Below are 24,075 nucleotides of genomic sequence, written 5' to 3' on the forward strand. Positions count from 1 at the left end.
TAATTCCTATAAGCTGGTAGGGCTTTTTTGCCCTTATTTTATTTAGATTGACTCAGTACCAGTTTTTTCGGTTTCTATTTTCTCAGTCTGTTGCAGCAGGGCTGTTAGGATTCAGCTCACGGAGACTTGTAACGGGAGAGCCATCAGCTGTGCTTGATCTCAGAAGGAAAGGATAGAAAAAGTGGGGACAACAGTGGGGAAGAGGGGCTGCTGAGGGAAGGAAAGCTATGTGTGAATTATAACCGGGCTTCAGCGCTATTGAAAGGGGGAAGATGTGGCCCCTTCCTTCCTCATAGCTCCAACAATTTCACTAAGACTGCATGTGAGGACATCAGATAAGGGTCTGTCCTGGGGGCCACAGACCCTGTACCCTGAGGGCTCAGTTCATATTTCCAAGGCAGAAGAAAAATAATTACTTGCCAACCTGAGAGGCAGCAACCAGACTGACCAGAGTGGTGAAGGAGACCTTTTTTTTGTCTCAGGGAAAGAAAACAAATGCAGTGTATTACCTGGTCTGGTGTGTCTGTGCATCAGCTGAAGGTGGGCAGCCAACTCCCAGGATTAGCACCCTTCCTCGGTGGGGAGAGGAGTCATTATACAAAGCGGAATGAGGCAAATGAAGTTTTCATTGCAGATGAAGAGTGGGAAACACTGCTGACAGCCAGCTCAATGGGCTGATGAAACTGCAGCCCCTGAGAGACTGTTCAAAGGCTCTTTTGGTTATTTAATGAAGTGTGGTTGAGTTTTGACCCCTCAGCTTCAGCGCCTGAGGTTTTCTGTGAGTGTTTTAGGTCTTGCTCCTATCCCTGAGCTCATTGACTACTCGCAGAATTTTTTAAATCATATTTCCCTGGATTCGTAATGGGTTTCTGTCTTGCTGTGCGAAAGGCCACACAACTGACAGAACAAATTCATCATATGGGGAAGCTGGGAGAGGGACCAAGCCCAGGAGCACACTGGAAGCACTGGGAATAGGAGGGGACCTCAGTCAGCTTGGGCAAACCACCTCCCCAGGTACCGCTTGGTGAACAAGGCTCTGGCATTTACCAGTTCCCATGGCACTTGTAACAACAGCAGGTTAAAGAAATCAGTTTTATTTAGAGAGAAGGGACTTGTCTTAAAACTTTTGATCAAGTTCTTTTAAACCACAGTGGATAACACACCGTACTGCACGGCACACTCCTGCACTGGCGGGGGCTCCCATTGCCCTCATTACCAAAGTTTTATCCTTTGCAAAATGCAGCCTTGCTTCCCCTTCTCCAGAGGTTACCGCCAGGAGCACCGCTTCTCCCCCACCCCTCCCTCCCTCCCCACCCCTGGCCGGGGACCTGCCCTCCCGCACCCGACCCCCAGCAGCAGCCCTGCAGCAAACACGACCACAGCTGGGGAAAAGCAACGCCAGAGAAACACATTTTCAGCTCCACTTTGCAATTTAAATTAAGGAGAAGGGCCCAGGCAGGCAGCACCCAGCCGCTGCTGTGTGTGTGGCTGCAGGTCCCTGGCTCAGATCACCAGCACCGGTGATATTGCTGCAGTCCTCCGTGCTGGCATGGGACTGATGGTGAACGACACCGCGTCAGCCTGTGATATCATAAAAATATCTTAGCTGAGGCCTCATTGAGTTTCTTTTGCCGGCCCAGCACCTGCAGTGCCGTCAGCCTCTTGGCTAGAGTACGTAGAAGTCGTTGTTGTTCGACAGGTCACTGTAATGGCAGAGGGCGAGAGCGGGATCCTGTGCCGGCGGGGGCTCGGGTCGACTTCTGCCCTGAACCCCCTGCACCATGGGCCTGCCCAAGCCTGGCTTGCAGAGATGAGTGTCCCACTTGGGCTCAGCCACAGCCCGATGCTTGCGCTTGAGTCTGCTGCTGCCACTGCAATAGGTCCCACAACACCGGCACGTCAAGAAGTGCTTGGCTCGGTGTTTGGCCTTTGACTCGGGGACTGGGGCTGTCCCTCCAGGAGCGAAAGTCCCTGTGACGGCACCCCGTGGGTCGGGCTGCCCTTTCAACCGGCTCCTTCTCCTCTGGACGGGGTCCAGGCTGATGTCTGACTGGGAGGAGCAGCTCTCATTCCAGCCGGTGCCGGCGCTCAGGCTGCGCAGCGGCAGGGCGAGCCGCAACGCTTTCCAGAACTGGGAACCAGAGTGCTTGGACTTCTCCCCCTTCCAAGTGACAAAGGAGACAGACTCCTTCAGCTGGAGGATGCTGGGGTGGGTGCACTGCAGTGGCCTGTACTCCACCACGATGAGCTTGGTGGCGATGGCGTTCTGGCACATGATGCCCAGCTTGAACTCCAGCAGGCTGATGCTCTTCTCTGTCAAGTAATCGGGACTCAGGACCACGATCATCCTGCGGCTCCTCTGGATGAAGTCGAACACAGCTTCAGTGGTATCTAAGAGTGCAAGGACAGAGGAGTTGGGGTGTACAAGGTGGAGGGATTGAGGAGAGAAAAGCCGAAGGAAGCTGTTTGGTGGCATACCTGCACAGATCCCCGCTTCCCACAGAGGGAAACCTGGCGCAAACCCAGTGCCTTTCAACTTGCCCACGCTCCTGCCGGCAGGGACTGTGGGAGCAATAGCAGCATTTTTGCTTTGCAGTTGGTTTTTAAGAAGGCTGAAGTGGTAAGCGAGAAGCCAGGATGGCAGTATAAGCCAGGACCATACTCTGACTTCTGCCCTGCACAGCATCACTCCTGCCCAGGGAAGTGCAGGCGTTTGATAAAGGACAGGTCTTGTTCAGGAACCGCCTGTCCACAGCTCTGGTAGCCCTTTGCATGGAGGGAACAAAGTGAAGCAATCACGTCACCATGCCACAGCTCACACTGCCGAGGCTAAGACCCACCTCCCTCCCTCTCATGCTCTCTCATCTAGAAATGGAAGCCTCCAAACTTAGAAAGCAAAAATGTCAGCCTTAAACCTCTCTATCAGCTCCCCTAGCTGTCATGGGGGGTGAAAATATTGTCCTTCAAAGCATTTCTTGGGATTAATTGCAGTTTGTAAAGCTCAGCAAGATGCTTAGCTGGAGTGGTGCCAGGCAAGGGCAGCATCTCTTTTATTATGAATGTTGAAAAGCAGCAAACCTGAAGGATGTCCTTGGACTTCTATGTGTGGCTTGGGATGCAGTAAGCATATTGACGGTGTCATGGCTAATGGGTGAGCAGTGGAAAGAATGGGAATTAATAGGGCTGTGGCACTTAGCAAATTAACCCACGCTGATTAACAGAACTGTAAAAACTTAAAAAAAAAACCCACCCACTGACTGAGTGCTAGTGCCTGAGATGGGGGGGCAGGCCTGAGGACAAGGTGGCGTTCAAGCAGGACAGGGAGCACTGGAGTAAGAGCTCTTGCACACTCTGAGGAAAACATGGTAGGAATATCTTGCAAAAAGCTGCTCTGGGGAGAAGAGCTACCTGCTGCTTCCATTGCCTTTCGCACTACTAAAGCCTTGAATCCTCAGTCTGGAGACTCCCCTCCCTCCCTGCCAGTGGAACACTGGTCTTTTATATAAATAAAAATACCGCTCCTTCCCTGCAGTGGCAATGCCTCTCATTCTTCCAGCACCTGGCTGTCTCTTTCCTTATCTCACAGCAGAAGGTGCACCATGTTGCACGTGAATGCATCTTATTTTAATACTGTACTGAGCAATACTTTTTTTTTCAGAGATATATGACTAGCTGTAAAACTCATTGTCACTAGATTATTTGGGGACCAAGAACTTGGGACAGGAAAAATGACTGAACAATAATATCCTAATGGAGAAAGTAAGGCACTATTTGGTTCTTTAACATAATACTGGAATTTAAATCAAACTATTTGGAGTGTTTTTTTCTTGTATGCAAGCTTTAGGGGGATTTTACCCCTGACACACACAGGAAAACACTGATTCATCGAAACCAAAAGTAGATGCTAAAGTCAGTTCTGTCAGAATTGTCACTTAACGCCCTGAAACGTTCTTACCACCCTATTTAAAAGGCACAAAGAATTGGCAGCAATCTCCCAATTTACTGAGTCCAGACCTCATTCAAACCTTTCTATAACTGATTGAGATCTATTTTGAAATCAGCCAAGCTTCAACATTTTGTGAAAGAAAAAGCTCCTTTGTTGGTTTGAAAGGTCTTTCTTTTTGAAACAGGAATCACAGAATCACAGTGAGATGTAGGCAGGAGCAGCCCCTGGGAGGTCACCTATTCTACCTGCCTGCTCAAAAAGCACAGGTTCAATTAATGTGAATGATTCCAACACCACTGAAGTTAAATGTTTTGATTGAGCTGACGGTGATGGTTTTCTTTTATCAATTTTGAATTTGCAACACTTTTTGAGACGCAACATTTTTTTGGCAGGGAAAATGCTCAGATTCCCAAAGATAGATTTTTATTTCTGAGAATGGGATGCATTTAGACTTGGCTGACCAGGATACCTTGGGATGTTCAGTTTACAATGTAATCCCAGCTCACAAAAAATCCTGAGTGGCTGCTTCAGAGTGTGCAGGCAGGACGGTTCCTCCCAGTGACACCAACAGCAGAGGACGGGACAGGCAGCAATAATGCTGCAGGGGTTTGGGTACCAACAGAGCTGAAAATTTGATACTCTTGGATATCTGCTTCATACTAAAAAACTTCCATCATTACTACATGGTTACGAAGGTCACTGCATATTTTTGGTGGTTACTTGTGTCTCCCCTAATGCACCCCAGAGATGTAACAGAGGAGTAGAAGAGCCACAATTTGTCCCAGCCCAATAAAAGCTGGGGGGTCACACATCCCATACTCATATCCCATAGACCCCAAATCCATAGATTGTCACAAGTATTCATTTTGCTAAAGGTCTGGAAGTGCTAGGCCCTCTCTCAACTTACCTGCTAGCATACAAACAAGGGAAAAAGCCAAGAAAGTGGCTTGGATGAGAAAATATGAAGCTGAACGAATATTTTCTAGCCAACTACCTGGGAGGTGATGGGCAAAGCAGCCTAAGAGTGAGTTTGATTTCTGTGGTTAGGGCAGATTTCCAAAATTTCTGTTCAACACTCTGGCTTGGTCTCTCAAGCAAAGGGATGGTGTTTCTTTCCCATCTTTCTATCTTATGACTGCTGAGTGAGCAATCTGCAGGTCAGAGACTTTCTGTGTGTGCATGTCCACTGCTGGGTGACATCTGAATGCTGCATGTCACTGTGTTTCTGCTTGCATGGCCCTGGTAGCGGTAGTGGTGCCTCAGGATCTCTGCAGGCACACCATGAAACAGCTAGGAAAATGCCCCCCTCTAAGGAGGTGTCCCCAAATGATTGTGATGCTTGGACTATGCACAGTCATCTGTCTTTAACGGCCTTTTGCAGACGTAATGGGGAGGAAAATGATACTTATGAGAAATGCACAAGGACTGAAATGAAAAAGTGAAAATGTTTTATTGAAAAGCAAAATAAAATAATACTGACACTTCACAGACCAAATAACACAAAGGCAAAAACATACAGAAAAGAGAAGGGAAAACTCTGGAACAGCTGTACAACATCAAGTGGCATGGGGAGGGGAAGATATTTTTTCCAATTTGCGCCACGCTGTTTCCCCATGAAATAACAATGAGGAACTTTGTATGAGCTGCATATTGATAAATGTTAGGTTAGAGCACAGAAACTCAAATGAATCAACTGAACTAGACAGATGCTGTGACAGAATCCCATAATGGAAACCACATGTGGCACAGGATGAAATGGCAGGTGTATTTGAGGTGCTTTACAGATCTGCATTACAGCTGGGACTGGGGTTTACCCCGGTCTGACACCTCCCAGCAAAGCCAGTGCTAAAGCTCCCGGGGGAGCGGAGCCTGCTCCAGCACTATTCCTTCCACGCCGCTTCCTCTGGACCTCTCGGGCCCCCCTCAATAGTGCATAGACTCCAAATTGTAGTGCTTTTTTAATGCCATTATGGATGGCTATGCTTCACCCACTGGACACCAACAAAGCAAAAGCATGAGTCAGAGGTGACTCAGGAGCAGCCATTATCGACAGAAAATAAGCATGCACTTAGTGTGCGTAATACTGAATTCCACAATTAAGTGGGCAGGCCCTTGCATTAGGAGCTACAGGAGTATGGAGACACCCCCAGAGCTTGCAGTTTTACGTGAAAACATTGTGAACAACAGTACCAGTTAATGCCAGGGTCCCGCTGGGCTTTGGTCTGTCCTACAAGGGAAGGGACACTCACCTCCTCGGTCTGAAAAGCCTGTCTGCCAGGGGTTAACTCACCAGGTCCTCTCCTATGCCTGCTGCCTCCCACTGAAGCAAGGACTGGTGCTCAGTGGTTTTTTATATTTCCATTTTGTGCAAAGGTTGCAGAAGCTGAGATACATCCTCTGTTCTGCAGCTCTGGGCTGGAAACAAGATGGGTGGAGACTTGCTTTGTAAAGCCAAGGCTAGTTTAAACCTGAGCCCTGAATTATGAATGGTGAGGTTGTTCATACCCAGGCAGAGAACACCGAGTCTTCGTAGAATCACAGAATAGTTTGGGTTGGAAGGGACCTCTAAAGGTCATCTAGTCCAACCCCCCTGCCATGGGTAGGGACATCTTCAACTAGATCAGGTTGCTCAGAGCCCCGTCCAACCTGACCTTGAATGTTTCCAGGGATGGGGCATCCACCACCTCTCTGGGCAACCTGTGCCAGTGCTTCACCACCCTCAGCGTAAAAAATTTCTTCCTTATGTCTAGTCTGAATCTACCCTCTTTTAGTTTAAAACCACTACCCCTTGTCCTATTGCAACAGGCCCTGCTAAAAAGTCTGTCCCCATCTTTCTTATAAGCCCCCTTCAAGTATTGAAAGGCCACAATAAGGTCTCCCCAGAGCTTTCTGTTCTCCAGGCTGAACAACCCCAACTCTCCCAGCCTTTCCTCGTAGTCTTACCCAGCTGGACAAAGCTAGTAGTTTTTAATAAGTTCAAATAAGTTTGTAGGATCTCCTGGGGAGTTGAACATATATCCAGTGTCATCCCAGAGGCCTCGGCAGCACCTTGCATGACGCCTTCCCCCAGCCAGCAGCAGAGACAGTAGGCGGGTTCAGTAGTAAATCGGGGTTCCTTGCAGTGCTTGTGAAGTCCCTGAGTTTACTCTACAAAGAAGCATCTCTCAGACATGCTCCATGGCCTGTACTGAGAGGTTTCCCCTGGATTGCGAGCACGACAGCCCTAAGGATCTGGGGTACTCGGTAGACTGCAGAGTCCCAGAGACTAACCACTTATTAGTAGAAATGCTACAATACAAATATCACCTGGCAGAGCTTTTTTTTTTTTTAAATGCTTTTGTAACAGCCATTTCACATTGCCAAATTATCTGAATGCACGTGCTCCTACAGAAATGTAGGGAGCAAAGATGAGGAGCCTCAAGAGTCTACGGGCCCCCCGCTGAAGCAGAAATCTGCGATCCCAAGGTGATCAGGACTACATAGCTGGGACACGTATGAAAGGCTCTATACTGGAGCCACCTTTCAAACTGTCCCCCAGCCTCTGCAACAGGGACCGACGACCAGGAAGGAGTAAAGCCGCTTCGGAGAGGAAAGGAGCTCTGTCCTGGATGCTAACGAAGGTCCCATAGGAACTGGATCTAGGAGTACTGGCCTATACAAATAGGTGCTGGCTGCATCCCACCTGGATAGCCCAAATTTAGACCTTGAGCCCAGGGCTTGTGTGGTTGATGACAAGGACGTGCATTTGCAGAGAGGAGGTGTATGCATCTTTGGTGTCTCTACTGCCAGAGCAGTAGAAAAGCTGTAGGGAGACATGACTGTCCTCCGAAAATGCTTGGGACGCAGCCCTTCATGGCAAAAGCCCTGAATTCCTTCCCACTCCCTGGCCTAACTTGTGGATTTTGGGGGTTTGTTTTGTTTTGTTTTCTGATGGTGTCAAACATTTTTCAGGGATACGTATGAGCCCATCAAGGCTTAAACGCCTGCTAATTTTTTTCACTGGCATTTCCACCTGCAGCTGCTTCCAGAACCTGCCCTTTGGGAACTTGGATTTCTCGCCTTTCCATTTAATGACAGTCAAGGCCGCCTTAGCCTGCTTCAGCTCCTTCACTTTGCTCTTCCTGATGGCTTTGTACTGCACTAGAATGACTTTGATCTTGCCCTTGGAGGCCATATTCTCTAGACCAGCCTTGAGCTCCAGCAGGGCCTGTGTCCCCTGCAAGACGTAGTTGGGGCTCAGGACAACAAGCAGACGTCGGCTTTTCTGGATGAAGCTCAGGGTTTCGTCTGTGACAACTGGGAGAAAGAAACATTGAGGTGGTTAGTGATGGCCAAGAACATGCTGCTGAGCTGCTACTATGACACCAGGTGTCTCTTGAAGGGCCTTGGAGGCCCTCTCTAGAGACTATACTGGTGCTTCTCAATCCTGCAAGTGATTCCAGGTAGGGCCTCCTCCACCATGGGTGGTACCCACTGCCCCAAACAATGACATCTTCTACTCCCAGCCCCAGGCTGCCTACAGATGTGTTTCTTCCTCCTCACGCTACACAGAGATGCCCGAGGTAGCTACATCTAAAAGGCACTGTACTACGTGGCAGTGACACCACCCAATGCTATGAGGATGCCATGTGGCCAAGAGGGCTGCTCTGGTAGGCTCAGGTTTAGCTTCCTTCTAGTGAGAGTGGAAAAAGAGTCTCTCTGGAGCAAAGCAGGAAAATTGCCAGCTGGACAAGACATGACATCAAGGAAAAGACTCAGCCTGAAGAGGTGTCGGGAAGCCCAAATGCCTACACTTACATCCTCCTCTGGCAGATGTCCAGAATGACTCTGGGTAGTCCCTTCACTCCTCTTGCCTCAGTTTCCCCACACCAAACACACACAATAAGTATCTACACCCTCCCTGAGTGTCCTCATGGGTTAATTTGCTTTGGAAATACTACCATCCTAACTCCTGCTACTCATCCAGCTGTTCCTGTTGCTGTCATCAGTGAAAGCAGATTTGAGTGTTTCTAGAAGTGACAAGTAAACTGCTCTGAGGACTTTTAATGAAGTGTCCCAAAAGTGACACCCTTTGTGGTGGAGACATGTCATAGTAACTGTGGATCCTCTTTGATTTTCTAACATCTGCAGGTAGACTGTTCTTAGGCACCTTTCTGTAATTAATGTGAAAATTCCTTTTAAGTGTGAATCTTGGTGCTTGCACTCTCTGCTGCAGGATCTCCAACACTTCATTGACAAGGGAATGCTCTTGACTGGTCAGAAAATACAATGGAGAACAAAATATCGCTGACAGGCAACTTCATCTAGCTGTCAAGCACATTTGATTAGTTCCTGTCAGGAAACTTGCAGAATAATCCATCTCCCACTGTTTCTTCATCAAGGACAATAGAACCCTTCACCCATGGCACAGATGCACACTCTGGAGGCATGATACCAGCTGCCAAAAGCTTTTTCCTGGCCTGCGTGCTTCCCCAAGAAGGAGATTAGTCAAATCCCAGCTAAGAAGCAACAGGGAAGCCGCAGCAGTGTTGCAAATGGCGTTGCAATGACGAGCCACACCAGCAGTGCTCCGGAGGGCTGGTGCTGGATTGAGGCTGGCAGTGACTGCCACGGTGAGCAGGAGTGCTCCGGGCGTGAAGGTGAAGGGCAGGGAACCCAGGAGAGCTGCACTGGGAAGAAAATGAGACCTTCCAAAGGGAAAGGGGAAGGATGTTGAGAAGCGGCAGAGGGAACGGGAGGGAGATGTATGTCTTGAGGAACAACAGGTGAGAACAGCTCAGAGCAAACCTGCTCTGAGCCTGGCACTGGCATCAAGCAAATAGAGCCTGGTGGGTGCCCTGCCATGTCATTCAGGCTCTCTCTAGAAGGAACAGCATCAGGATTGCAGCTGCCTCCCTGTCCCCTGAGGCACACGTTTTTATCTGCCCTTAAACTTAGAGGTGCTGTGTCCTGGCAACGACCTAGGAGATAGAGATAAAAGATCCCAGACTGATTCTGCTCCCTCTGTCACACCAGCTGGGCTGGGACTCCATCAGTCCCTCCTGCCCTATCCAAAAGGGACCCCAATGGACTTTATCAGCACAGGTTCTGTCATGAGTGGGGTCCTGACCCAAAGCCCATGAATTCAAAGCGGGAACATCTGCACTGGCAAAAGTTCAGGCTTTGAACTTTTAGTAGGCATCAGGGATCATACAGCCAGCTGAGCCTCCAGGACACTGGAAATTGAGAGCGTTGGCTGGATCTGTGCCTTTGCTGTGGCACCTGTGTGACTGTATGCATATCTGGAGAGTTTCACAAACCTCCCTTCTTGGTGATTCCCTGCACCCTTCCAGCAGACGCCGTGTCCAGAACCTTGTATGATTTAGCTTGAAACAGTGAAAAAAAAAAAAATCTACATTTTATTGAAGAGATGAGTCTCACTACCTGCAACAAAGTACTTTTAATCATAGCAACTTAATTGTATGCCATGTTAGACACAGACTCTCTAATTAATGAGGGTGAGTGGGAGGCCTTCTGGGAAGGCACATTATCTTCTCACTGATGTTGGCATGGTGCTCTCCACACCTCCCTGAGGCAGACACTCCAGGTTTTCACAGGCACTCACCATTACCCTCTGTGAGCTACCAGTCTGGTCCAGTATTGCACTCCCCCTGCCTCTTTTCTTTCTAGCCTTAACTTTATCCCCTTTTCTTAAGGCAGCTCAGAGGGTTTGCATGAAGGTCAGTGGTCTAGTTCCCTCATGCTGATAGATCGATCGCTCCTGCACATCACTCCTGAGAGCAACTGAAGCGACCAACAACCACCACTTGCCCACCGCAGCCCTTTTGGTGGCCTGGAGCATCTGCGACATTGTCACATGAAGCAAAAACATTAGAAGATACCAACAAGAGATCGTTAATGTAGATGGGGAAAAAAACAAAGGATAAAGTTAATCTGGATAGGCCAGTTCCTATCAATTATCAGTACCTCAAAGAACAACAAAGAGAGGATGCGCAGGGAGCACAGCCCCCTGTGAAATACTCACTTCCCCCAGGGAGGCTGTCTCTGTCGAAGATACACAGCTTGTACCCAAACTCATTCTCCAAGACTCCCCGCAGTGTCAGCAGCACAAATTCCTCCTCCTCCGCATTGCGCGCGTAGGACACGTACACATCATACTCCTTCCCGTCTGAGCGTTGGGAGCGCAGAGAAACACAAACGGCAGAAGAGACACTTGTGATACTGCACATGCTGAGCCTTTGACTTGCTTCACGGGAAAAGCAGCTATGAAGGCTTGCTTTGAGCCTGGGCACCACAGGTTAAGACACATCGATTTCCATAGTTACAAGACAGCAGTGCTGCCTCTTTGACTACCCAGCCTGAACGTGCAGGTACCCAGACACTGCTGGGTCGCTGAAGGCACAAGACCGCAGCAAGACGACCAACCCATTCTGTCCAGGGTCCTTTTGTCTTTTGACACCTCTGACATCGCTTCCTCTCATTGCTGTCTATCCACATGAGCAGTCCCACCAGACAGAGACTTGCACTCTGCCTACACCCTCCAAGAGCCGCCGCACCCCCTTGGCAGGTTCACACCACAAGCTGTGAGGGCTCGAACACCCTCCTCATCCTACAGAGGAAGAGATCTCAGCTCAGAATCCCAAGAGATGAACTCCCAGTAGCACAGGGAAGCTGTGGAAGAACTGAGGACAGAAGGGTGATTTCCAGATCCATCCTTTTGGATGCCTTCCCACATTTTAAAGCAAATCACCCTGGATTTGTGAATCCTTACACAGTCACCAGAGAAACCAGGGACTTACTGAAACTTGGTGACTTATCTTGACCATCTAGATCAGATGAAACAGCTAGCCATCGGCAAAGCAGTCCCCCAGGGAGACTGACACGTCCATGTTTCACCTCTGCAGAGAATACAGAGGACTTCTCTCTTCTTTCCCCTGACCCAAGCCTGACTCCTCTTTCTCTAAAGTAACCCACACAACTGAATGCAGGTATAGAAATGGAAGGTCAAAATGTCATTATGCTGTGAAGAAGGTTAAAAATAGCTTATATGAAAATTCCTATATGAAAACAAAGGGTCTGGCCTGTAGCATGATAAAATAAATATAAGCCCTTTAACTCCTTACCTAGAATGGTTTCATCTGTTCCAAAATGAGCCCGATAGAAGAGGACCATTTCAAGCCAATAAACGTGATAGATGACTATCAGCACCACAACGAGCAGGATGGTTGCCCCCAGTCCACAGGCCAGCTCCACGGTGTACTTCGGTGCTACAACTGGGTTCGAAAAGAAAGAGGGGGTCTGGTTTACAGAACAGGTTGGGCCTTTGTCAGCTAAGCAGGAACAAGCTTGTGTCACATGCAGCCAAACACCACAGAGGACCAGCCAAGAGCCAAGCTGGCCCTTCAGAGGAAGGTGGCCAAGCCAAGGCTTTTCTGGCAGGACACGTGACGGCTGGCCAGCCTGGAGTCCCCATTCTGGATTACTAGGTCTGGTTGGGCTGGCAGAGCAAGTCAAAGCACAGGCTGGACTTCTGTCTCTGAGCAAGACCCTGGGAGCAGCCAGATGTTAGAATGACCTGTTGATGGAAGCCACCTGCACAGTCCAAAGCCAGCTCATGAACATGACCTTCTCAGCAGCATATGCAAATTCTTGGGCAACACAACAGCACTTACTTCTAGGAAAGCCAGTCAAAGCTCACCTGCAGCAAAATAAAGGCAATGGCAACCATTTTCCCTCCCCATCAAATACACAGAGTTCTTGTGGCTTGTCCCAGACTGACAGCAAGGATATAACTAGCCATGGCCTGGTTGTTTTCTACCAGGAAAGAAGAATCAGAGTTCATTATAGAAGAGCTGAAATGCTTGCAAACAAATAGGACAACCTGTGGACATCGAGCCAGAATATCACAGGCCCCCCTCTAACTCATACAGTGTCTGTCACACCACTGCTGCTGCTTTGTATTAAGGACAGAAAATAACTCTTCTAACTGTATCCCTGGGCAACTCCGTTTTTATGGCTATTCAGGTGGCAGCTGACATGCACACTGGCACACTGCACGATAAAAGAACAGCAGTGAGTGGAAACATCACCAAATTCCAAGATTTAGTAACTTTTATTAGAAACTGAATTACAAAAAAGAAAATGGAAGGAATTTAACAACTTTCATTAGGTGATGAGCAGCAGAAGTATATGAGAAGGAGAGGGAAATCATCCAGAAAAAGCAGGAAACGTATATAACCTAATGTAATGAAAGAGCTGAAGCCAAGATATATAGGTACTTGCTAAAAACTGGATGACAAGTGCTGAGGGGTTAGGTTCTGGCATGCTTGATGTTCCTATGCGCAGTGGAATGGTCTGCAGTGACCTTAGCTTAAGGTTGCTCTGCCAGCAGTGGTCAGGGATGGTTCTTGGATTTTGCTGTGGAACAGAGCAGAAAGGAGGGGCAGTGAGTAACCAGGTCTGTGCTCAGAGCAAACCCACTCAACTGCCCAGGAGCAGACAGGGGAGGAAAAGAGAGGCTAGTACAGATCAGTCCACTAGAAAACATCATTTAGGCACTGCTGTATAGGAAAGAATCTGAAGATTTTAGATTCACTTCTGCTACATGTACAACCATTATCTTCCCAGAAGAATTATGTATGTAGGATGAACACACTGGCAGATGGTTTCAGCCTCAGTTGCGTGTTTGGTCTATTGTTCCTTCCTAATGATCCAGAAAAGGTTTGTCTTAAAGGAATGGGACTAAAAAGGAAGGAGGACAAGTACCAAGAAGGAAGAGAAAGAGCTCTTCCAGTAAAGAGCTCTGTGAGCCTTCCCATGCTAATAGGGCAGAGTGGGGGAAAGAAGGTGTCTGGCATGAGCTGCACAAGACAGGGCACCATCCCTTATGGGAGAGGGGAGGTCCAACCTACAGCAAGTAGGTGTTGAAGCTCTAGATGAGGTTGATAAGGAGGCAGAAATATCCACCTTAATCAGGAAGCCTCACATACCTATAGTGAAGGCTCAGTTCCTGTTACTGAGAGGTGAGTCTGGGAAACAGGAACAAAATCTGTGATGAAAGAAAGAGGTAGGAAAAACCCCACACTGAACAAAGCTGGATCAGTCCATACCATCCATGCTGAGATGGCTGTATCTAGACTAGAGCATCATCACAGCAAGGAGTAAAACCACAGAGCATCGTGGTTAGACTGTCTCACTTCCTGAGCAATGTCAGCAAGTGCAATCTGCCTTCTGGAGGATGCCAACTGGTAGCTGTTGTGTCACGCAAAACCCTCACGCAATCAAGTAACCTGAAATCATTTCGAGCAGCCTGTCCCCTCAGGTCTGCTTCAGTTGTGGTACATAGATGGGATGAGAACAACAGGTCTATCCACCCCTCTCTCCCCCCAGGCACTTGACCGTGGTAGGGCACGTGTGACATGCGTCCTTTGCTCCCTGCCTCCAAGAAGTGGTGCAGTATGACAGCAATAATACAGCAGTACCTACAGAACAGCGTGTGTTGGGGAAAAAGGCCTGATGGAATTATTCATTCCCCTACTGTTTTGCAGGGCAAGGGTCAAGGCAGGACCGACAGCCCTCTCTGAGCTTGCCTCATTTCACACCCATGCTCTGCAAGTATTTTACCTTTCATGTGCACTATGGCCTGGCTATGGTCCTCGCCTTTGGCGTTTCTGGCATAGCAAGTATAATTCCGTTTCAAGTCTTCTGGTGTGGTTTTTGCAACTGTTAGAGTCCTTATGACAGTTTTGTCTTCAAAATCTCTAGTAATTTCACTGTAAGAGAAAAACTAGAGCATTACATATGTGAAACTGCAGCAAGTTCTTAGTGACAAATACTCCTTTCCCTGATATAACCCGGCTCTTTCTTTAAAAAAGCCAAAACACCTAAACTGATATTCATAAAATCGATACACACTTCAGATTTTAATACAGCTGCAGCTGTTCCTTTATCTGATTTTCCTTAATATTTATTTTGTCACTCAATTTTCTCATTGCAGCTGTGTCACATTGCATTTTAGAGATAAAGGAAGTTCTTGCCTACAAAGCAACAAGATCTCATGAACTCGGGATTCAGAGCCCACGTCGCATTCCCTGTGCAATCCTGGATGAGTCACTTTGTCTCTCTCTGCCCGAATTGATCATCTGCAAAATGGGGTAATAGTATTTCCTTTTGCCTTTCCTTTTTCTACGTAGGTTTGCAAACCAATTAGGACAGTGACTGCCTTCCATATGTAATTCAGCATCCAGCAAATGAGACTCTGAACCTCATTTGGGTTCTTCATGTAACTGAATCTCTATTCCTCCTAAGCAATACTATGTATAAAACTACATTTTTGCTTTCAGCCTCTGTTTTTTGAAACATTTTTTTATCACATGCTATTTGGGAACATTCCTCTAAATAAAATAGTGTCTGCCCCTGTTTTAGAAGTCCCACAATAGCACCAGCTGCTGGCACCACTACCAGGACCTGAACAAGTGAAAACGTGAACCAGTAAACAAAGCTCCCGCAAATCCTTCTATAAGAGGAGACACTGTCCCGGTCTGGAGGCCTCCTCCCTGGAGCTCCCGGTGCTCATCACTGCATGGTGCAGACACAGGAGTTTCTGATTAACAGGGAAGTGAGGGACTGTCGCATGTCTGTACCCACCCCCCTCTGCAGGACCCAAGAGAAGGTTAGATACAAATGAAGGTTCACATTATTATGTTACCTTTGTGTGACTTTTATCTTGGGGTCCATGATGTCATCTGTGTTTTTCCCATCTATTGTCCACCACACCTCAGTTCGGGAGTCCTTCAGGAAGGTGAAGAAGACCTCACAGAACAGAACAAGGTCATTTCCTGGGAAGAAAGGGCCACGGTGAGGTATTGCAAAGCAGGAACAGCATCACCCTGACTTTTGTGCTTTCCAGTGATCCTACCAGCCTGAGTTCTGCCTCCCTTCAGGAGGGAATGAGGCCAGCATCTGCCTTCAGACATCTGATAACAGTTTAACACCCCAGACATGTTGATTTATGACATAAAAATAAATAGGAAAAAATATCCTGCCTTCTCAAATGTGTTACAAATTCCTTGACTGCATCAAGTGACCCACCCAAAGGGAGATGCTCCATGCCAACCACTTCCTTGGAAAGCCAGACAGTGTTAATCATCCCCTCTGCACAGGGAACAGATGCTATAAAGCAAAGGATCCAGCTCCACAAAAGCATTTTGGTGTGGAAACACTTATTTAGGCATTTAACTTCCCCTCAAGATCAGCTTGGGAGTGTGAATATCTTTGTGATCAGCCCATAAGTGATTTTATCTTGTAGAGTGACTATGGAAGAAGTCTGACCTTCTGAGCCAAAAAAGCTGTGCTTTAAAGTGAAGACTCTGCTGCTAATCATCATCATTGGCACCACACTTATTACAGCAATGTAATGAGACATGATCCACTCAATATAGGGAATCGCTCCAAAGAGCTATCAGTCTAAACAGATGGGTTGGGGAAGGGTTGTGGCACCCTGTTACACAATGCTGTGAGGCCAGCAAAAGGAGAGCTGTCATTAATTAGGAAGTAATCAGCCAAAAAGGGAGAGGAGATGAGCAAGAAGTGACCAGAAGGCTGAAGCCACTGAGGGGCTGTATGAGGGAGGGTTGGAGCAAACCACAGCCAGGGACACGGCTGAGACAAGGTCCTACAGGAATTTCTCTAAGCAGCTGAGGGTCCCTGTTTCATCTGCTTCTGCAGCTGCAGTCCTGCATCTCCATGCCTGAATATCTATCTATATTTGTGCTTGCAAAAATAAACTTTTAAAGCTCTGCTCGCCTATTCTGGCACCGAGAACTGGCACCCCACGCTGTCTGCCAGGCAACTTGCAGCAGCTCACGTGCTCTGCAAGGGAAAGCACCGGGGATGCAGTGGAAGGGTAGAGCTTCTGTGCCTGGCTGGGTCTCCCCGTCCCAGCATGCAGGCTGCCAGGGCAGAGACAGCAGGCAGCAAGCGTTGCAATTTACCTGCTTCCAGTTCGTAGACAACGTTCTCATTTGGAGAGGTGAATTGTGGTGGCAAGGCCTTGTTTGGAGATCCTGCAGGAGAGAACAGAGAGTCCCCCATGGGGACCCGGACTTCATGAGAACCTGGGGTCCTTGCAGCCTTGCTCACGATGCCCTTGCGCCCTGCTGCACGGGCCCCAATCTAACTTGTGATACAATCCTGCTGCAGAGTTCCATGCAAAGAGAAATCTAATCCTAGTCCCCGAACTCAGGGCCAGACCCAGATTTTGAGGCTCCTCCAAACTTTAGGTAAGTCTAGATACATTTTTGGGCCTCTCACATCAGAAGAGCTCCATACCCCTCTCATCTCCCACTCAACATCTCCCACAAGGCACAACGTGTACCAGTTTCTTTTTATTGCTGCTTCTAAAAAACAAAATACAAATATCATTTCCTGTCACAAGTGTTTAATTCAGCTCTTAAAGCAGGAGTTGCCATGGGACTCAGCATGTGCTCTACTGTTCACTAGGTTTTTAAGCTCTGTCTACAATTCCCTGGCAGATAGGCTGAGCCCTTGTGCCTGGGACGGACCTGTCCAAGCACTGGGCTGGGTAACTGGAGCCCTGCCTGAACGATTAACAATCTCAACCTCAGCACACAAGGCTTTGAGATTGCAAGAAGACTGAGGCAAGTTGGCTATAGTGGGACAATCCCCCAAACAGTGACAAGCAAAGGACACTGGAGACAAAAATGAGCAAGAGTGCCAGGGTTATGCATTCACATGCCAGCAGAGGGTACCCCTGGCCATCTCATGGGCTGTACCTCACCAGCCTAAGCCTGGTCACCCTCTGTGTTGTTTGGGGCATTTGAGATGGTGGTGGGTAGGACCTCCAGTGCAACATGTCCTGGGCAGTCACACGAGGCTGACCCCAGCAAGCAAAAATATACCAGCTCAGTTGGGTAATGCATACTGAGTACAACCACAAATAGCTAGAAGAGTCTGTCACAGGATCTGTTTTCACCACTTCTGCAGTTATCCACCTGCATTTTACACATTTTAAAGTCATTCTTACCCACCACCTTCATCTTTATGGTTCTGGTGAGATTATATGTTCTTCCATGGTCCTTGAATGTCACAATACAAGTGTAATTCCCTTTATACACACTGCGGACAATGCCGATGACAAGCCTGGGCCCTTGGGGGTATCGCTCATAGAAGCCATCCACCAAGTTGCAGTTCTGGAGTCAGGCAGAAAAACACTTGAGTTTTAGGATTCAAAAGTAAAGATGTTGGTTTAAATCCTGCTACAAAGATCTGTTTTTAAACTATGAATATGACACTTGGGATTGTGATGTAGGTAGGACCTAAATACCATGAACTTTGAGCATATTGGAATACAAACTAGTATGTTCACCTTGAAAATGAGGTGATGAAGCAGATGACCCTAATAATTTTATCCCCCTTAAACACAGACAATTTTATAAAAGAGAGATCTCTGATCCAGAAGTACATTTGCAATCAAGGTGAGCACCTCAGCAGTGAGGAGTGAAAGTAAGAGACAGGAAGAAAATCCATTCACAAATGGATACTAAGACTAAAGGACATGTCCCCTGTTGATGTCAATGCGTCTAACTCTTTCGGGACTAATCAAGCTACCCTGACTGACTTCAGCTGAGGATGAGGCCCCAAAATTGGCAACTGGCAGATGAGAATCTGTAGTACAGAAACCTTAATAACTCTTCTCTTTCTGTCAGGCAAGGCAGGAAACCTCTGCCAAGTACCAAGCTTGAGATCCCTTTTCAGAAAGGGGTTACGCAGATAACATCTTGATTGTCATAAAACCCAAAGACGTGCACATTTTCCAAGAGATTATTTCTGAATGGTACATTTCCAAATCAGATACATCCTAATGGAGCGGTTTAAGACAGGGGTCATATACCATTTTTAATGATTTTTATTAGGCATGGGATGACTTCCTGCCTGAAAAATTACTTCCATGGGGCTTTTTGTTTCATTCTGCTAATTGATTGTTGATAAGTGAATTTCAATGAATGGTACAAGTAAAGCATTTCAACTATTGGAGTGAAACTGCTCCTCTTGGATACAAAAGTAAGTTTTTCCTGAAGGGTTTTAGAGTTGGCTTTTTCTTTTGGGGTGGGTTTGTTGGTTTGGGTTTTTTTTTTTTTTTTTTAAATCAGCAGATATATTTGTTGCCAACTTTCTTTATTATTAAATTCACTCATACAGAACCTTCTATCTAGAAATCCAAAACCACTTTACAATCAGTTAGAGAATTCAGTCCCATAACCCTCTGGGCCTGCACATCCCCTGAGAATTCTTATTCTCTCTTGACTAAAGTCATCCACCTAGAGAAGAACACTGTGGTCAAAATTTAATAAAATTGAGCAGTAATTCTGTAGGCAAGAGCCTGAGGATGGCTGGAGACAGCGTAATTATCAGAGCAGTATGGAGGGTGAGGTAGGGGGATGTCTCCATCTTCAGCAAAGAGGTTTGCTGAATTGTGTCAAACAGGGCACCCATGGTCCTTGCAGAGGCCTGACGTACAACTTCCTGACCTCAAAGGATTTTGGAAGGGATGCTATTCTCGTTAGCAGGTGGGGGTTTTTTGTTTGTTTGTTTTTTAAAGAAGAAGGAATATGAATCACAGTTTCCTTTATAGAGACAGTGACTGGCTCACACAGCAGGTTAGGTATACTGCCCGCAGCTGAACTGAGGTTCCTAAATCCCTGCCAGAGATTCTCCACTTGTGTATGCCGGTCAAAAAAGTTTCAGTGTTAGCTCTCAATTCCCTTCAAAGAGCAGTTTTACCCTTGAACTCAATGGAAACGAAGCTCTTAAAATTAGTAAAGCTTCATTAACAGCTTCATCACTGGGGAGACTGAAACATAGCTCCATGGTTCTCATGCCAACTATTGCTTTTTCAGATACAACACTGCATTCCCCCACTGCCCAAATAAGTCCTTCTTACCAAGTACCACTTGACAGTTGGTGTTACACTAGCAGGGTAAAACCCATCAATATCTGGACATATGATCTTCTCATTGGCATACTCCAAGTAGAACATCTCCTCAGTGGGTTTTATTGAATGGCTCACACAAGAGTGTTGGTCTTTCGGAACAACCTCCAAGGGAAATGCAACTTTGCTGCAGTAGGTTGTATTTCTAAGGACAGAGGAGGATAGGGCTGATTAGTTGAAACTTGTTTACTCCTATAGCAGTGGAATGAAATAAAAGTCACATCTGCAGTAACGAGCATCATAGCGCTGATGAGGTATATACAGCTTTAGCTGACTCATTTATAAATGGGAAAGAAAACACCAGAGATGGCCACACTAGCTCAGAAAAGCCTACAAAGATGACTAACAAGCAACATCCACTCCCCTGCTGGTAAAGCAGATAATAGGGTCAAAGACATGATGAACAAGAGACAACGTGAGGAAGATCAGAAAGAGCTCTTGTGGTCAGTTCATAGCAGATGCTATGTTCATTTTGTACCACACTTAGAGACACTTTAATTTCCTAGAAGTCTGAATCTCATGAATCTTTGCCAAATTAGCACGCAGTCAAAACATTACCCCTGCATCTGAAGCTATTTTTACTCTAGACATACAGATCTCTTCTTAATGGTGAGCGCCTGTGGATTTTGCCACGGGCTCAGCAATAATATTTTCATGGACACTTGCAGCTAGCAAGGAGGTGCGTGCACATTAATGTTTTCAAGGCTCCAAGCATTATTACAACGTAAATTGGCTCAGCACTGAGCGGTCTTATAATTGTAACATTCTTTTCCCATTAATGCTTATGTGAATGGTCTTCTCCCTACAGAAAGGTCTGGTGCTAACAGCATAATTTTCCCCCTTCCATGAAAGTCCTTCAATTATGCTGAAGACATACAGAAGCTGCACCGCACAACCTACCTGAGCATGCACGTATAATTCCCAGTGTCATTGAGAAGGGCAGGCCAGAACCAAAGGGTGTCTTTCTCCTTACTAATGTGATTGTCCGGGAGGCGAAAATTAATGGGCTCCTCCAGATCCCGGTCCTGCCCGATCCTGTACCAGATCAGGGTTAAGCCAGCAGAATGGGCTGTGCTGTAGTTGTACTTCAAGAAGGTCTCGAAAAGTGGGCATTTGATCTTGGCAGGTTCGCCATCATAAATCTGGATCTGCTTCATGGTGTCCACACCCCAGTCATCGCAGCGTTCTGCAGCCAGGAAGAACAAAGTACCTTAGCTTGCAAGTCTGCAGGAGAAAAACAGTTCTGCCCATGTTCCCCGCAGCCCTTGTTCCTGTCCCCATTAAAATCAGAGTCAAAAATGTAGTGTTTTCAGTGGAAGCAAACTGGGCTTTTATAAAGCAGAGCAAGAATACTGTGTTCATTTCTAGAGAATCTGCAAACCTCTCCTTTCATTTGTACACCTCCTACGTTTATCCCCCATCAGGACAATAGGATAAGATATTCCTGCATAACACCAGCCTTCCTAGAGAGCTCCAAGAAAATTCAACCCTAAAGTCTTGTGTGGGAAGATAAAATTTGGATGAAAACAATGCTAGAGGTGTGTGTGCATCCATGCACAGCAACAGTGAAGATGGAAATAGAGGTGTTGAAATAAGAGAACAGAAAATAACAATGCAAACATCAACCCTCCCTTAGAGCTATAGGCCATTGCCCCTGCCAGAAGAAGCTGGACTGTGGGTTCTGGGAGCGAGGACTGTCTTTCCTGTGAGGGATTCATGCGACGCCTAGGCATGCTATGATAACACAAAGACTACAAGCACTAATAAGTGACACACAGCAACTGTTTATAGCGAAGTTTGGGAAGGGAGGCTGAGGTGCAGAAGAGACAATATGGAGGAGGTGGCAGCAGGTTCTCTTGGGGATCCCCAGGCAGCCCCCAGGTGCCAGCCCCAAGCACGGTTCAACAGGCTCAGCGTGGCTCATGGCAGACTCAGGCTGACATAGAAACTGGGCAGCATGAGAAAAAGCTGTGTGGTGCCTTTTTTTTTTTTATTCTTGTCATCAGTGACTAGTTTCAGGACAAACCCATTTCTCTTGCGAGTGCTCCTTTCCACTTCGTTCCTCCTACCCATCAGGACGTCCAGTCACGAAGGGACTTGGTGCAAGCAAATCACAGTACCAGGGCGTCAGCAAACCTGAGAGCAACCTGCACTGCCAGCGCACACGGAGACACATGGAGAAACTGCTGTCACTGCATCTCCTGTCTCCCCGCACTGACGAGGCAGTGTGTGGCACGGCACGCTTCCCGGCGCATGTGTTGTAGCTGCTAGGAGGCATTAGGTAGGACAGCCTGATGTCTGAGAGCCCAAAATAAGTCGAACAGGAGAGGGGTGTGCTGCCTGCAGCAGTGCCCAGGAACGGTGTCTCAGCATATCACAGGCACAGCAGAGATGACACTGCAAAGCCTCTGCGGTTTGCAGATTAGAACTCCTCGGACCAAGAGGAAAAACAGAATACAGAATGCTCTTTGAGCCCAACTCTTCTGAACTGACTTCACAGGCCCAAAGCAGGATTTCTGGCATTTTATCTTCCTTAAATAGACAGTGGGATGTAGCTTGGCCCCAAATTCACACTTAATTAAAAAAACCAAAGAGATAAACCTTTGAGAAGATGGGCCCACATCTCTTAAAGGCAGCAATACTAACTCCTGTGGCTCAGCAATGGTTAGTCACAGTGAGCAGGAACCTGGACCAGTATGAATAGAAATGTTTTCCGGCAGGTTTACATGTAAATGTAAATGCAAACTGCATTGCTCCTCCTGTGGTATGCCAAACACCCACATGACAGAGTGCTACTTCTGGAGGAAGAGAGCAATCTGGGCTAGGAAGAGGCAGTGAAGCCCAGAGTACAAGTATTCACTAGTAGGAACCCCAAACCCAAATGGCTGGAGAGTGCCATCGCTCATCATCTAAGAAACATATAGATATTTCTTTCAAAACTGCACAGCATCGTCCAGTATGGCTGCTACCACAGCCAGCACCAAGGCTCATTTTGAAAGACCAAACCACTGTTGGAAGCCTTATACCATGGGAAGATGCATAGTCACCACCACGGTCAAGGCCAACTGGAACCAGTACACTGCTTCGTGCTGGTGGAGTCAAGCTACTGGATTAGATACGGTCAAGTTTCCATAGAGTGGTAAATGAGACAAATGAGCCTGCCAGAGACTGCCTGCTAATTGCACGATAAAGCACTGTTTACTATTCATGGAGGGGGGGTGGCATTTGTTTTTATAAAGAAAGGCTTTCCCTCTGAAAGGAGCAGACCTGGGTCTGTAAATCAGGACACCCAGGTTCTTTTCGCGGCACCTGACTTTGCTGTCTCCTCTTGGGCTGCATAAAGGCAAATTGTCCTTATTACTTCAAATGGTAGGACTGGAGAGGAGGAAAACTATATAAAACTTTACAGTACTGAAATTCTTGGAGTCAAGATCAATGAAATTTGCAATCATGAACGGCTCTTGCATTTTGCAACAGCTTACAAATCAGCATTGTAAAACTACTTACACATGCTATCTGAATAAGTAACTGAAAATAAATACCACTTATTTTTTTTCTTCCTAGATTACTCAAAAGCAATGTAAGGGCCTTGTCTCCTTGGCTGGGGAAGAGGCGATTGTTATTGTTGTTTACTATAAGAGCTGTACCTGGAGATTTTGTCTCAGAGCTGGCTAATTCGCCTGACTTCAGGAACACTGTCACACCAAACAGCTAGTCCTAAGGCTCCCCACATGCATCCTGCCTTGGGGTGCTGTGTGCTCTGAGCTGAACCCCAAACACAGCACACAACCGTGGTGGTAATGAGCAGCTACACCACAGACCGCAGCAGCGGCCATAAGGCTTGAGAGGCAAGCACACAGGCTGTGCTTGCCACCCTGCTGGCAATGACTCCTCCTGGCTGCCAGGGCAAAGCTAGCCCAGCACGGCTCCGAGGGCTCAGGGAGCAAAGCCATGACCCATCGCTCACAGCAGAGATGGCAGAAACACCACGGGCTGGAGTAAGACCTCCTTCACGCATAAAACACTGAGGACAGAAGTTGTGGCTTCCCTCCTCCCCGTGCCATGCTGACAGTAGTACTGCTATTTTGATTTTTTGGGTGGTTTTTGCCCGAGATAGCTG

At 47.3% G+C, this 24,075-nt stretch overlaps 1 protein-coding gene across 5 annotated transcripts in view; it reads right to left on the minus strand.

The window, feature by feature from the left end:
- Nucleotides 1–1,424: 1,424 nt before the first annotated feature.
- IL1RAP (interleukin 1 receptor accessory protein) overlaps nucleotides 1,425–24,075 on the minus strand; it is a 48,838-nt gene continuing 26,187 nt past the window's right edge. For 3 of the 5 annotated variants that reach the window (XM_076341087.1, XM_076341088.1, XM_076341089.1), the window contains exons 3-11: nucleotides 20,856–21,141; nucleotides 19,908–20,100; nucleotides 17,991–18,156; nucleotides 16,939–17,010; nucleotides 15,654–15,783; nucleotides 14,570–14,718; nucleotides 12,070–12,219; nucleotides 10,971–11,114; nucleotides 5,373–8,242 (exon numbers count right to left, since the gene is read on the minus strand). In XM_076341087.1, the coding sequence (XP_076197202.1) occupies nucleotides 7,797–8,242; nucleotides 10,971–11,114; nucleotides 12,070–12,219; nucleotides 14,570–14,718; nucleotides 15,654–15,783; nucleotides 16,939–17,010; nucleotides 17,991–18,156; nucleotides 19,908–20,100; nucleotides 20,856–21,141 (1,736 nt within the window). In that variant the 3' untranslated portion in view covers nucleotides 5,373–7,796. Of the gene's footprint in view, nucleotides 2,392–5,372; nucleotides 8,243–10,970; nucleotides 11,115–12,069; nucleotides 12,220–13,047; nucleotides 13,364–14,569; nucleotides 14,719–15,653; nucleotides 15,784–16,938; nucleotides 17,011–17,990; nucleotides 18,157–19,907; nucleotides 20,101–20,855; nucleotides 21,142–24,075 lie in introns of those variants that run through there. The other 2 variants (XM_076341091.1, XM_076341090.1) reach the window with 2 other exon arrangements.

Source organism: Aptenodytes patagonicus, chromosome 6, assembly GCF_965638725.1.
Source record: "Aptenodytes patagonicus chromosome 6, bAptPat1.pri.cur, whole genome shotgun sequence".
Lineage (NCBI taxonomy): Eukaryota > Metazoa > Chordata > Aves > Sphenisciformes > Spheniscidae > Aptenodytes > Aptenodytes patagonicus.